Consider the following 16,360-nt stretch of genomic DNA (forward strand, 5'->3'; position numbering starts at 1 on the left):
CTCAAGATAGTTCCTTTATTTTTATGTTTCTATTAAATGTAACACATACTACTTCACACACACACACACACACACACACACACACAGAAATGTGGCTAAAGCAGTGGTTCTCATCTTTGGCTGCACATTTAGAAGCACTTAAAGTGTCTTTTAAAATTCCTGATACTCAGACCAATTAAATTAGAAACTTAACACTGAGACCCAGGCCACAGTATTTTTAAAAAATGTCTCCAGGTGATTCCAGTGTGTAGCCCAGTTTGGACCACACTCCTAAATAAAGAAATGTGAAAAGAAGGCATAACCTAAATGATGCCAAGTTTTGTCACTTTTTTCTGATGTGTAATGAAGTGATATGAAAACCTGCAAGCCATGAGTTGAAAATAATTTTAGGAGTATTGGCACTTCCCACACAGGCCAATTTTTTGTCTCTGGGGTCATTTTTCCTCTCCTGCCTCCCTCTTTTCTTTTAAAGTGTCTTCTCTTGATAACACTGGAACCATAGAGTTCTCTGAAAATCCTAACTGTTCTATACAGTGGATTCAAGGACAGCATAGATGGATCCAATGATTACCATCCTTGATGTCTTGACCTCTCACGTAGCTCCACATCCATTTAAACTCTCTATATTGCCTCAAATAATTTTCAAATATGTCCACACTTTTATCTCATTCCAAATCCACACAGCAACCAAAGGAATATTTAAAACAGGTCTGACCATGCCATTACTCTCCTGTACATAGATCCCTCCCATGACTTCCTATTACTCTAGGACTCTCTGCACTGCAAGATCCCTTACTGCCTACCTCCCAGCCTTATCTAGGCCACCCATTACACTTGGTAGGTGGCCTCCTTTTGTGCCTCCAATGCCCCCTAGCTCTTTCCTTACAATTAATCTCTGTGTGCCAAACCTACTGAATCCCCAAACTCAGCCAAACCAACACTTCCATTTGCTAATTCCTGTTGAAGGAGGCTTTTATTGCTTACACAGTGTCAGGAACCATGCTGTGCTTCTTAATGGCCTTTATCACAGTTGTAAGTAATTATTTAGAAGCACTCCCTCCCCAATTATTTTTTATGAGAGCAAAGAACATGTTCTTCACCATTTTGTTTTCAGAACCGAGAACAGCTCCTATCCCAGAGTCTGTGTTTAATACTATAAAGATAAATATTTTATGAATGAATATATGAAGAAATGAGTACTATAGGAGACTGAGATTAGAAGGCAGATTGTAGTCAAAGTGAAAGGGTCATTGGCAGCTGCTTGTAACTTAGGCACAAGTGACCCAAGTAAATGTTTCTTCCTTTTTTTTCCCAATATGTGTCTGTGTCTCTGCAGGTTGTGATCTGATCCCAGTACAGTATCTTCGCTGGGGTGACCCTGAACCCATTGCCGCTGTTGTGTTTGCCTGCCTCGGCCTGCTGGCCACCCTATTTGTTACTGCAGTCTTCATCATTTACCGTGATACTCCAGTAGTCAAGTCCTCCAGCAGGGAACTCTGCTACATTATCCTTGCTGGCATCTGCCTGGGTTACTTATGTACCTTCTGCCTCATTGCAAAGCCCAAACAGATTTATTGCTACCTTCAGAGAATTGGTATTGGTCTTTCTCCAGCCATGAGCTACTCAGCCCTCGTAACCAAGACCAATCGTATTGCAAGGATCCTGGCTGGCAGCAAGAAAAAGATCTGTACCAAAAAGCCCAGGTTCATGAGTGCCTGTGCCCAGCTAGTGATTGCTTTCATCCTCATATGCATTCAGTTGGGCATCATCGTTGCCCTCTTTATAATGGAGCCTCCTGATATAATGCATGACTACCCAAGCATTCGTGAAGTCTACCTGATTTGTAATACCACCAACCTAGGAGTTGTCACTCCTCTTGGATACAATGGTTTGCTGATTTTGAGCTGTACCTTCTATGCTTTCAAGACCAGAAACGTTCCAGCTAACTTCAATGAGGCCAAGTACATCGCCTTCACCATGTACACCACCTGCATCATATGGCTGGCCTTTGTGCCAATCTACTTTGGCAGCAACTACAAAATCATCACCATGTGTTTTTCAGTCAGCCTCAGTGCCACAGTGGCGCTGGGCTGCATGTTTGTGCCAAAAGTGTACATCATCCTGGCCAAACCGGAGAGAAACGTGCGCAGCGCCTTCACCACATCTACCGTGGTGCGCATGCATGTGGGGGATGGCAAGTCATCCTCAGCAGCCAGCAGGTCCAGCAGCCTAGTCAACCTATGGAAGAGGAGGGGCTCCTCTGGGGAAACCCTAAGGTAAAGGTTGTGGGGGGGAGGTGTGGGGCACTGGTCCCTGTAGCTGAAGCAGTGGCATTTGCTTCCTGGGTCTTTTAAGTGTAAAATATCTGAGTGAATGAAAACTGTGGGAGGCAGGGTGCTGGGAAAGGGGCCTTGGCCTTCTCATTGAATGGTTTTCATGGGGTTAATTGGATGTAGAGCCAGTTACTTATGCCAAAGCCAGAAACAGAGAAGTTGAGATAAGGAACAAAAGCAGAGTTTCGGCAAAAGAGAAGTGAGGTCCAAGGGGACAGGGAGAGCACGGTTAAGTCATTAAGCCAAGGAAAGGACCTCCAGGTCCGGAGGGTACAGAGGAACATAGTGGACCAAATTCTAGTTCCCAGAACACAGTAGAGAATTTATTGTTAACAAAGATCAATGCTGAGCACAGAGTGCCAAGAACCTCACACACCTGACTGCGTTATGTGCCTGAACCTTTTCCAAGCTCAGCAGAGTCCTTGACTGTTCATCCCATAGAGGTATGTGAATGTAGAATTTATATTTTAGTTCTTAATGGGCAATTTGAACTCTTAAGGAAATGTCTAAGAATCTGAAAGGGTCAAAACAAAGGGACTTTGCATATAATCTTCCTAAACAACTAGCCAGTTTCCCATTGTGGCCCACAGTCCTAACCCCATCCTTCATGCTCAGTATCCTAGGTAGTAGCTATTGGTCACCTCTTATCTGCAAATAAGCCAACAGCCAATGATTTACCCCTATGTGAGGCACTTCTCTAAGTGATAAATGACGCCTATAGCACTTCAAAAGGCAATGAGATCATCTTTTTTTTTTTTAGCCAATTAAGATCTGTATCTTTAATAAACATCTGGAGAATACTGGCAGCATAGATTACTATATTCCATGTTGTCCCAGAGAAGTGTGGTTCCTTAAAGTCTGTTTAAGTATGACAGACTCTTAAGAACTGAAAGTGTAACCTATCATCCCATAGAGCTGCTCAGATTCACACCAGTGGTAAGCCTGGCTAGTAATCACTTGCTCCTTCCCTGCTTCTCTGAGGAAGGGGAGACGGTGGCCTCTGTGCACAGCTGATATGAAATTAGTTCAACTAATAACTTCCCAGTATGGGGGCAAAGAGATCAGTGGCTTGGGAACAAATTGGGAGGTATTAAAAAGGCTACATAGGGTGTTACTGGGAATAAGGACTTCCTCCATTTAAGAAGGGCATATCAGTCAGAAGAGCTAGTCAGAACATTATCTGCTCACTCTACAGAGATTTGACAATTTTCCTAAAATCTAGATAAATAAGTGGAAGACAAACCACTTACAAGTGGAAGATAAATAGCTAAATATTATTGCTTGAACAGTTCTCTTATACTATCATTTAGCCTGCATGGAAAGTCCCACCTTTCCATCAGCCCTAATTCTTCAAAGCCTGAATAATGGTGATGATAAAGATATCATGTCTTCTGAGGATTGAAAAGCACTCAGAATACTTAATCACATAGCTTAATTCATTTGCATTATTAACTTCTATCCTTGCCTCTTTTATTTTTTTTTCCTAATTCTTGTATGCCTCTCATTGCTTTCCATGTACATTGTTCAAGGTATTTAACTAAATTGTAAATCTTGGGGAAAACAACAGTGTCTTCTCCTACTTCAATAAATTGTGACAATATCATGGTCTGTCCACAGAAGGCCCTTCATATATTTAACTTGCCAGAATATTTTCCATCTGCTTTCTTAACTCCTCCCTCCCTAAAATATTCTTTTTCTGAAACTTCTGCAAGATCAGCCTTTTATTTTGTCTAAGAAAATGTATTATATATATATTTTTTTAATTTTTAACATTTATTTATTTTTGAGAGAGAGAGAGACAGAGTGTGAATGGAGGAGGGACAGAGAGAGAAGGAGACACAGAATCTGAAGCAGGCTCCAGGCTCTAAGTTGTCAGCACAGAGCCCGATGCGGGGTTCAAACTCACGAACCGTGAGATCATGCTGTGAGCTGAAGTCGGACACTTAATCACCTGAGCCACCCTGGCGCCCCGAGAAAATGTATTTTTCAAACTTCAATTTTACCAGCCTTTGTTTAAACTCTTTCTTCAAGTAATATGTACATTGTTCAAGGTACCTTCCAAGGCACCTTCCAAGGCATCCTGTGTCTTCCAAGCCATCCTGATAGGTAAAAAAAAAAACAGGTTGCCAGAGGGATAGAATTGTGAGCTTGTGCCTAAGCACCCCAGAAACTCATTAGGGCAGGCTACTTAGACAGTGTGGAGCAGTGGTGAAGAACATGGTTTTGTAGCCAGTTTCTCCTGAGTCTGAATACTGCCACTGCCATTTCTTCTGTCTGAGGCTTAGTTTCTTCATCTGCCACGTTAAGATCATATCATTTACCTCAGAGGATTGTAAAAGAGTGAAAGAAATAATATATGTGTAAAGGCCAGGTACACAGTAGATATTTCAATGAACATATCGGAGTGCAGAGCTAGGCAGCTCTGGGATTGAACCTTGGCAGCATCGCCCACCAGCTGTGGGACCATAGGCAAATCAGTTAACCTCTCTATGCCTTAATTTCCTCCTCTGATGAATGAAGATAATGAAATACAGACTTCACACAGTGGTTATGAGACTAAACGAGTAAATACATGTAAAGTGTATACCATGCAGGAAGCACTTCTTAAGTGTTTGTTTGCTATTATTTTTAACTACGTTAACAATTGTCAGTCTTCTTCCACACCTGAAAACTTCTGTGTCAGGTATGCAAACAAGATGATCCTAATAATGAAGAGAGCATCATAAAAGGCAGTATAGATCTATAGACACATTAATTACACAGCCTGAGCTTCCAGAGTATCTCCATTTTTACATGGTCTAGTTCCTTGCCAGATTGTAGAGGATACCGTTCATCCTAATTTAAGCAGAATAAGCTCCTTGGGAGTGAGAGCCTTCTCTATCTTGTCATTGCTGTGCCTCCAGTGCCTGGAAGTCCCAAGAAGGGTGCTTGACACATAGAAGACACTAAATAATCTTTGGTATATTTATTGAGCAAATAAATTTGGCAAGGTAGTAATGCATCCCCTGTACTACTATCCCCTGGTGGTTCTACCACCTTTTATAACATTAAGCCTACTGTGATCTGTATTATAAATATCTCCTGCACTCCTGTGGTCCTCAGTTTCTGCTCAAGAATCAGGTCATTAATCCCATCCACTGATCTGATGATGCATTGCTATAATTCTAACATACCTCTAGTAACATTAGGTTACATTTTCAACTATTTTATTTATACTTCAGTAAACAAGGGGCAACATAAATAACAAAATTCACTAATAGTGCCAATAGAAAACAGAAATTCTCGAGATTTGTGGCAGTATTTTAACTTGTGTTCGTTACATGGCCATGTAGTCCTTGATGATTGGATTTTGCATTCAGCATTATTTGAGTATGAAAACATCAAAGAGAATAAGGAGGGACCTTTGGCAATTGTTGGGTTTTCTGCACGCAGTCTTGTCAGATGCTGGTCTGTATGATTATAGCTGAGACAGGTTATAGTCTGATTATATAGTGACTTCTTTTTGCCCTTAACCAGCACACTCAGACTGGAACCTGCTTTCGATAGAAGAAAGGCCAGAAAAAACTATAATACCCTTGCATCACACAATCCCCTGTCCCCTTCTTTTAAGTTATAACCCTAAAAAATAAATTAGATCCAAATTAAAATGATTTTCCTCTGTGTTTCCCATGAGCTCTCATATGAAGTATTTCATCTCTGTTATCCAACACCAAGATGTTTAGAATCTTAATATAGTATTTATCACATTGTAAGACATAACTGGTTATGTATGCATTTATCTTCCCTTTTATTTTATAAAGGCCAGTATGTATAACATTATCTACCTCTAGGGCTTAAATAATGGGGAAACAAGTGAACTCAGAGCTTCTAGTATTTTCACATTTTATTCTAAATTACTTTCATTAGTTGGGCTTCTCAGACTTGAATTCTGTAATATGCCCATAAACCTATCTATTGGGATCTATGGTGGGCTTAAGTAGTTAACTTAACTCTCTGACTGTAGGTCTCTGGGGAAAAGCAGCTGCTATGCAGGACCCAGCCTGGTTCTGCTTTCTTACATCTGTTACATGGAGAAGTGGGCTCCTAGAAACCCAGAGTGGGTCTGGGCCCTGTTTGAAAAGGCCTATGCATATCCCTTCCATATCTGATGACAGAAAGCTAGGGCTCCATTTTGAAGATGGCACTAATTTCATACTCTAGAGTGAAAATAATACCTCCCGAGATTATAGTGACCGTGTTTCCAAAAGTTAGGACACACTCTTGGAGCAGTAGATGTAGGACAGTAGATGCAAATACGGAAAGCTAGTTTATAGTTCTGGCTTTGGAGCCACACCTGGAATGAAATCTAGCTGTGTGAATTTGAACAACGTATGCCAGTTTGTCTCCTTAGCTGTAAAATGGTAGATAACGATCCCTGTTGTGAGAGTAAATGAAGTGATGAGTGTTAAATGCTTAGCTATTAGTGCGTTAAAAGCATTCAATAAGTGGTAAACTTTTTAGAAATGTGTTCAGCTGCAAGTAAGAGAAAGCCTGATTTTGAGAGACTTACAGGATTTGTATGGGTTTTGCTTTCCTCATGTTACAAGAATACGTAGACAGACAGCTCCTGGTGTTCCTCCAATGCTCTCAGTGGTGCCAGAGCCGATGTCTCTGCTGTTCCCCAGGCCTTTTACTAATGGTTCCACAACAGTTCCATGCATTGCATCCTTTTATTAGGGAAAACAACAGTCTTCTCAGAATCCCATAACAACTGCCTTTATGTCTCATTGGCCAAACTGTCTCATGTAGCTACCCCTGGCTGCAAGAGAGTAGAAAAAAGCTTGCATTGAGCTTTTACACATTCTATAATGGAAATGGAGAGGGAGGAGGGAAATGGAGAAAGAGAAGCAAGTCAAGTGCTTGTGGGATAAGCCCATGAATAGTGTCTACCATGGAAAGTGGTAATACCTAGCAGTAGTAGTAGCAGTAGTAATGGTGGTAGAATTATCTAGTGGTCACAAAATATTGAAAGTAGAAGCAATAATCTTTCCCATTTTTCAAATGTGGAACTTGGGGTCCAGCATGGTTAGAATACTTGCCCACAGTCTTGTAACTAATTAGTTATACAGCCATTCTTAACTCAAGCCTTAGCTTGTTGGCATTAGAACTCAGCATTCCCCAGAATGTATTCTTCAGAAAGCTAGTCTCACAAATTGTTCCACAAAAAACAAAAATTATTTGGTCAAACAAGTTTGAAAAAACTCTGACTATTCTTTTAGAACCTTGTGACTTAGGGATAAACACTGAGAAGTTCTGCAGCATAGAAACCATTCATTTGTTAATTCTTTTCCATCACTTCCCAAGCTGGTTGAACACAAGACGATTTTTTTCAAGTAATCTCTTAACATTCTGGAGAACCGGTAGCACAAAGGGGACTCACTGTGGAAAATATCATCAGAGCCGAAGGGAAGACACGTTTCTAGGGGACCAAAGAGTAATTCATATCTTCAGTGAGAGGGGGACCAGAAAGAGCCAATTTCCACCTCTGGGCATGGAAAGAGAATCACTTTTGTTCTCTGAGCACCTAAGGGAAAAACAGAGCTAATTCTAACAGATCTAGCAGTTTTCTGGGAAGTTAAATAGGCTCACCCTAGAGTACCAAAAAGAAAAGCACCCAAGAGTCAGTCATTCAATTCACTGAAATAGCAAAGGGAGATTTTTATTTAAACGGGAGTGAGTCACTATAGATTTCTTTTTTTTATATAGAAACGTACTATTTATGCCATCAATGTATAGAGGTCCCTGTGATTAACATTTTGGTTCTAGACACTAATTCTCCAGCACGACATGGTGCAGCATCAAATCACTGTCAAGCGGATAATGCCATGCTTCCATTTAAGGCCTTCACTTCAGCTGCAAATTGACAAATGAACACAAAACCAGTTCTGACCTAAATAAAGCATTGAATTTGATGAGTCTAAACTTCTGGCTCTCCAAGATTCAGAATTTCCAGGGTCGTGGGGCCGAGTTTCTAAGATGCAGTGGGCATCTCATGGTTTCATTAACAGCAGAGGCCTGTAGCTCTAAATCATATATTTTCTCAGAAGGTAAAACCCTCTCTGGGCATTCTACTAAGGTGGCAGAAACATTAGCATTGCCTCCACCTTAGTTTTAGAAACTATCATTTGCCACTTTTGTTTTAATTAACTAATTAACTCTGCTTTCATTAAGATTGTCATGAGAGCCCAGTTAGACTGTCTGCTAAAGCAACTGCTACCCTTTCACATGTATCGTCCAAATCATAATGTGCCTGGAAAATTAGTTCTCTTGGGTGAATTCCAGTATACCTGGACTATTATCCAAGATCTGATGATTTCCAATTGCTTAGATTTCATTAAGGAATTATTAGTCTGTATGAAGTGATTTTCGTGTGATCCTTTCTCTTTAGAATCATCTGCTCTTTCCTTCCATCTTACTAGGGGTTTTTTATCATCCAGGTCCCAGCCTATCAGATTAAACTATCTCACAGATTTCTCCTCATCTGGACTCTCAGAACATTTAGCACACATTCGTCAAACCTTTTTTGTTTATTATTCATTCACAAACAGAAGTGAGCACTGTCAGGCACTGGTAGGCCATGGAGAGTTGGGGGTTGTCTTGTATATATATACAATATTTTCACAACTATCTAATGCTGTCTTAAGAGTATTTATAACTTCCTCAGTGCCTAGCCTAGTGCCTGACATAGGAGTGCTCAGTGATGGATTCTGAATCTGGTAGAGAACAGCTTTCAGGGCTCACACTGCCATTACAGGGAGCAGAACCACTCACTGTGGACTTGATTGCCCAGATTTTATCTGATAATGCTTTGTTCTAAAAATATAAGAAAAAATAGTTTTTGCTAAAAGCAACCTTTTTGTTTTCAATCAAGCTTCCATTGAATGCCAGCTCTGTGCCAAGCACTATTCTAGATTCTGGGGATACAAAGATAAGTAAAAAACAGTCTTTGAGGAGCTCTCAGCCTCCCAAACCTGCAAACAGGTTAAGTTCCATAAAGTGCTATATTGCTGTGATAGGAGTCCATGGGAGAACCGAGGGACCCAGAGACAGAAGCAGCAAATTCTACATGTCAAGAATTAGAAAAACCTCCCAAAGGAACCAGTTCAAACAATAGATACTATTTAAATGCTTTCTCCCTGGGGTGCCTGGGTGGCTCCCTTGGTTAAGCATCCAACTCTTGGTTTCTGCTCAAGTCATGAGCTCACCATTTGGTGGGTTCAAGCCCTGCGTCAGGCTCCGCACTGACAGCGCAGAGCCTGCTTGGGATTCTGTGTCTCCCTCTCTCTCTCTGCCTTCCCCCACTTGTGCTGTCTTTGTCTCTCTCAAAAAAATAAATAAACAAACTTAAGTAAATGTTTTATCCCTGCTTAGATGTCCTCAGGGGTTCACCAGCTGGGAAAGGATAGAGCCAAACTTCCTTATGTGGTGGCAGGAAAGGCCCCTTGTGGTATGACTGCTCCCTCCTCCCCCACCCCTGGGCCAGCCTTGCATCTAGTCACTCCCTGCTTGGATTTCCGTTCTGACCTATTCAGTTTTCTTGATTTCAGGCCTATACCAACACAGCTAATTCATTATAAAACACACCTGTCCCATCACCCTCAAGTCTCACTCAGCTAACTCACACTCCTCTTTGATACCGCTTTTACTGGAAAGCCTGTCCTGACCCTCTGAGACTACATTAGATCCCACTCTTCATGATCTAAATGAGTTGTGTTCTTCTCCTCTACAACATTCATCATCCTGTGTTATAATTACATGTTTAATTGTAAGACTCCCTTGTACACACACACACACACACACACACACACACTATACTGTGAACTTACTAAGCAGAGGGTCCATGTCTTTTTTATTTTCTGTGCCATTAGGAACCAGCACAGTGCCAGGCACACAGTTAGCACTCAAAAATATTTGTAGAATAAATGGATAAATGGATGGATATATGAATAATGACATTTGAACTACACTGGCATTTGACAGAGAACATAAAGAAGGGCTGAAGATAGTGAATAATTATATTCATTGAGCACTTGTGATGAGCTACGTACTGCTCTAAACCCTTATATGTATTAATTCTTTTATTACTCAAAACAATCCTCATCTTATAGATGAGGCAACTGAGGTAAGCAGAGGCTAATTCTCTTGCTCAAATCCATAGAGTACATGGAGGAGGCAGGCCTCAAATAAAGACAGAATGGCTTCAGGGCCCACAAAGGTAACCATTAAATAATGGTTCTCCATTCCAGCTCTTCATTTTTTACAACCTGAACTGAGAAAAACTGGAATTGAATAGGTGTGAAATGTGACTTCCCCCCAAGAGTTTCCATGAAAACTGCTCCTGTGGAACTTTATGGTGCTGTACTTACTTGACATGGTCATGCTTCCAGCTGAGCCTGATCTGACTTGTATTTTATCAACTTTAATGGCTGCCTGACATCTTTTCTATTTAGTGGTTTTTTTTAAGTTTATTTATTTATTTATTTGAGAGAGAGAGAGAGAGAGACAGTGTGAATTGGGGATGGTCAGGGAGAGAAGGAGAGAGAATCCCAAGCAGGCTGCATGCTGACACTGCAGAGCCTGAAGCAGGGCTTGGATTCCCGAAACCACGAGATGGTGACCTGAACCAAGAGTTGCACACTTAACCGACTGATTCACCCAGGCGCCCCTAGTGGTGATTTTTAACTATCTGTATAGATTTTGTGAGAGAAAAATCTGACTGATTTGTTTTTACTATTTATAGTATTTATTATACTCATTAATATTACCATCTTATTATAACTAGGAATTTTGAGGATTTACTAATTTCCTGTATAATTTTTGTTTGTTTTTTTGATATGCCTAATCTCAAAATCTCACAAAATAGGCATGGAATCCTAATGTTTCCACCCTGACCCCAGTCCATTTTAATTCCAATTAGTGTTTAAACACTGTACACTAAGTACATCACTGAATTCTAGGAATATAAAGATAAATAAGACACAAACCCTGCCCTTAGGAGCAGCTCATGGAGTAGTGAGAAAGACCAAACCATAACCAAATCACTAATTTTGGGAATGTATGAAGTAGTAAAGGAGACTATACTCACGGAAGTCAGGCTCAAAAGGGCACTTTGCCCAATCTGCAGGTTTGCGGAAGGCTTCCTGGAAGGGTGATGCTTGCACTGAATCCCAAAGAATGAAAGATTAAGTGAACCGGGTGAAAATCATGGGGTACACAGTTTGGGGGAACAGATGAACAGCAGCCCAGATGGATGACCCATCATGATGTGGTCAGGGAATTACAGCATATAAAGTGTGTGTGGGCAGGTGGCAGGAAATGGATTGGAGAGGCTTGTAGGGAAGGGGCTTAGCCTGATCAGAGGGCTGTGAGCTGACCACCTTCTGGCTGTCTCAACTTCCTTTCAATAGCCTTTTCTGTTTACCATCCAAATTCCTCATACTCATGGCCACTTCTCAACGCCAACGTGATGCCTCCCCAGCTATCGCCAACCAAAACTTATGTGTCCTCACCCTTCCTCTCCACTAGACAACAAATTCATTTGTGCTTTTACAGTAATGATCATTAGTGACCTGCTTCATCCTTTATGCAGTAAACACTTATTGAGCAACTACTTTATTACAGAGACTGTGCTAAGTACAAATACATGATCTCACAGGATCTTCACACAATATTTTATAACAGAAAGTGTTATCCCCATCCACATATAAGAAAAAAAAAATAACTGAGGCATGAAGAAGTTAAGCAAGCTTTATTTAGTGCACAGTTGATAAGTAATAAATTTGGGATTCAAACCCAGATATATATGTTTCTATAGCCCTTTTTTATTTTAATATTGCTTTTTTGATGGATTCATTTTCCCAACCATGTATAATCCACTTTGTCATTGTTGTTGATAAATAAAGTCACTGTGAATATATTTCTGCCAAATAAAATATTAACATTTTGATTCTAATTTTTACTCCCAGAGAAATGACCCTAAAGGTGGCTTTTTTGGGGGGGGGGGCATACAGGCAGATCAGTCAAGGCGACATCATGCAACAAGTAGCCTGTCAGTGTCTCTCATGTTATAACTTGGCATAAGTACTGTGGTATAGGAAGTGAGCCTTGACAGCAAAGATATGGATTCCAATCTCGGCTCTGCCATTTACAAATTGGAACTTTAGACAAAGCACTTAATTCTCAGAGCCTCTGGACAATGAGGATGATAATACTCATCACGCTCTGTATTATGCACACAATGATCCTGTGATCCTGTGATCATTGTGCACATAATACAGCATCTCTCCCATAGTCCAGGTTCATGTGATGTGAGTTTCTTTTTTCCTAATCATGGGGTCATCTCAGTTCATGTCCACCCAATATACAGCTCTGGTGACATAATATGAGGTTCCATGACATCATTCTTCAGGAAATTTACTGGAATGGAAATATCTGACTTTGGGAATCTGGCCTGAATTACTAGTAAATCAATGCTACATCCTGGGAGCCCACAATTCTCTAAATTTCCATTATATTATTAGGCAGTAGGTTACAAAGTTTGTGTTAGTGCTTTTTCAGAAGTCAGGCTTTCCTCAGAGTTTGAAGGTGATTTGTGTTAGCCATTTTTCTCATTCCCCTTGTGGTTTTGGCAGTGAGTTTATATTTCTTCATAAAAAAATATTTTGACTTTTAATTTGGCCCAGATGAATCTATTTTACTTAATGTTTAGAAACTACATGATGAATCACTATGGTAAATTTTATACATAACATGATATGAAGCTCTGTTTGCTAAGGCAAGTGTGTGCTCATGTTCACTTACATTTAGTCAAAAAAAAAAACAACAAAACAATAACAACAACAAAGCAAAACAAATAAAACAACTGACAGGCTCGCTGCCTGGCCTTGTTCTCAGGCTTCACGACTGCACACTCAGGATAGCAGGAGCTGCCAGAGAACGTGACTCTCTCTCTGCTGAGTTAAAATGACATGGCCAAAATGCAAACTAATGACACTGTTTTCTCTAATTTGTTATTCATGTGGCTTTTTTAGTTGGGAAAAAAAAAGAGAGAGACCGTGACTTGGTAAACAAACATAGATCTGTCACTGACCTTGCTCTTCCAAAACAAACAATAACTGAAAAACAAAGTTTGGTAAACTTAATGAAGCTCTCAGAGAAGATAAAGATAATTATAATCAACATTTGTTAAGGAACTACTAGTCCTGTGTGAGACACTTTACCATGTGTATTACACACCATTGTCTTATAGAATAAAGCTCTCCAACCCCAGAGTTTCCGAGGCAGTATGTCTTGGGTGGGGCCAGAGTGTTTGCATTTGTGACAAGCTCCCAGGTAATAATGATTAATATTGATGAATGAATGTGCTGGTGACATAGGGATCACAGATTGAGAACCACAGACTTAGATATTTTCAGCTAACAACAACCATGTGAGTTAGATAATGTTATTATTATTCTCTGTTTTAAAAGTGAGAAAACTTCAAGTGCAGTGAGGTTAAGTGATTTGTCCACAATTGTACAGCTCTTAAGGGATGCAGGTGGGATTCAAACCCAAGTCTAAACACCCTGGCTTCTTCCACAGTAATTTGGCTGACAAGCTTTCAAAAGGATATATCAAGTGGGTAATTGTTCCTCCTTCCTGTTTGCCCCATATTAGGATTTTTGCTGTGTGGACTCAAACTCTAGGGCATTGCCTGCCCACCTGGGCATAAGAAACTAACACTGCTATTGCAAGAGGCTTGCTATTGGTTGGGTTATTAAGCATAATTTCCACTCTCTGCTCATAATTTCTACAGCAGTCTCAGAGAAGACTCTAGAATGTCCTCCCACCTTCTTCCCATATGACTGAAGGCCATACATTTTTGCCTCAGTGGAGCCAATGTCCAATCAGGAGATCAGCTGCCATTCCTCTACACTCAGGTCCAAACAAACAAGTGCATCAGTGCCAAATGGGAGGGCATGGTTAACTAATGGAGGGTGTGGGGAAAGGCCTTGGCATATACATTGACTAGTATTTCAGTGTTTGATCACCATATAATATTGCCATAAAAAGAAAAGCAAAAACAAACCGGTGGAGCCACCTTCTTCAATTTTAAATGGAATGGGTAGAACAAGGAAGGTAATGGAGCAGTGTAATATCAACATGGATGTCCTCTATGGATGTCCTCTGTAGGAGGCAGAACAATAACCCTCAAACATGGTGACATTCCATTCCCTGGAATGTGTGAATATGTTACCTTACATGACAGAATGGACTTTATGGATGTGATTATGTTAAAGATCTTGAGACGAGATTATCCTGGATTATTCAGGTGGAACTAAGGTAACCACAAGGGTTCCTATAAGAGGAAAGCAGGGGTATCAGAGCCAGAAAGAGATTTAAAGATGATACTCTGTAAGATCTGCAGCTCAACTAACTGATTCTATTCTAACCATAACACTCCTTAAAAGATGTCTTGGCTCCGACAGAGAGAGAGGAGATACTGGTCTTCTCTACACAAAACTCTGGTGAGGTTCCATGACATTCCACAAGGTTTTACTCTGGTCATATGTATCACACATACACACACATGTACACATTCTAGCAGAAATCACTGAGGGCAAGAACAATTTCTTATGTATCCCTAGGGTGGCTCTGGGCAGAAGCTCAGTAAATTGCTACTGTGGTCATACAGGAGGTAAAAAGGAGGTGGAGCTCTACTGATCCCTGCTACTTATGATCCTCAAAGGAGAAGAGCTCCCCACTGCCCTACGTTGACCATCTGTGTGATGTCCTGGTCATTTCACTCTGACCCCCACCGATGACTTGGTCAGAAGCTGAAGAGAGCAGTACATACTTGACCCATTGGTGGGAGTCAGGCACACCAGAGAGTGGGTTCTGACTCAGGGAGACACATTATGACATTGAGGGGAAAAGGCACAGTAGGAGCATCTCAGGGAAATGAGAGGGAATTTGAGTTCAGAGTGAAGAGTGGATGCTTCTCTCAGGGACTATCCAGCCACGGGGTACAGCCAAGTGTGCAGCCCATTGCTGGAGAATGGACTGGGGCAGAAGTACACAATGTCTCCTCCATGCACAGAGCTAGTGCCTGCCAGGACAGCAAAATGAGAACCAAATGTTCTAGCCCAAATGGACCAGCAAGCACTTTTCCCTTTCATTGGTTAACCGATAAAAATATAAGGAAAAATTGATTTCAGCATCCACTCATAAGAGAAGTCTAACTTTAGGACTTCTTTTAATCTAAAAGATGTTTGAAATTTTTGATGATACTTGAGAAAAACTGAGCAAATTGACTTCAGAGAGGAACTTACAAAGACACATTAGCAGAATGCTAATGTGCTGAACTGGAGCTAAACAGATGCAGACTTCTGATGTCTTGCCTATCTTTTTCACCTTCAAACTCCAAATCCCTGCATCAAAGCACATGTTATCTAATTTCCCCTTGGACATTTCCAGAGGCTTTCATTTAATTGTATTCACAGTGCAGACACTGCTTTGAGACTGCATCTCCAGGGAGAAAAGTGCCAGACAGAGAGCAAGTCGAGAGCTGACAGGAGCAGACAGCCTTTAACTCCAGGGCATTTCTAACCAATCCTCAGTGGTGCCAGTGAAGAACCAGGCTCTATGTGTCAACTGTTTACAGACTCTCCCCTTCTTTCTTCTTTTCCTTGTCCCCACAGCCCTCAGGCCCACCCGGAGCAACAGGGGACTGGTCCTTCTTCTGGCCAGTAGGTGGCAGGCTAGGTTCTCTGGGCAGCTCCAGTGGGAGAGAGCATTTTGCCTGGCTTGTGCAGCAAGGATAGAGGACTGCCACTGTGGGCTTGTACAGAGAGCTTGATGCAAGCAGCTGGAGGCAAACTTTTGTAGGAGCAGTGCTAACAGCAGATGTGCTGATTCCCAGATGCACTGACTGAAGAATACTCCTAACACAAACTTGTTGGTTTTCTAGTCATCATTGGTGACACATTCCCATACCTATAAAAATGGTG

At 41.0% G+C, this 16,360-nt stretch overlaps 1 protein-coding gene across 3 annotated transcripts in view; it reads left to right on the plus strand.

Annotated features, from left to right (window-relative positions):
- GRM5 (glutamate metabotropic receptor 5) overlaps positions 1-16,360 on the plus strand; it is a 530,110-nt gene that overhangs the window by 473,465 nt on the left and 40,285 nt on the right. For all 3 annotated transcript variants that reach the window (XM_043579975.1, XM_043579974.1, XM_043579976.1), the window contains exon 8: positions 1,337-2,276. In XM_043579975.1, the coding sequence (XP_043435910.1) occupies positions 1,337-2,276 (940 nt within the window). The remainder of the gene's footprint in view (positions 1-1,336; positions 2,277-16,360) is intronic.

This window comes from Prionailurus bengalensis, chromosome D1, assembly GCF_016509475.1.
Source record: "Prionailurus bengalensis isolate Pbe53 chromosome D1, Fcat_Pben_1.1_paternal_pri, whole genome shotgun sequence".
NCBI lineage: Eukaryota > Metazoa > Chordata > Mammalia > Carnivora > Felidae > Prionailurus > Prionailurus bengalensis.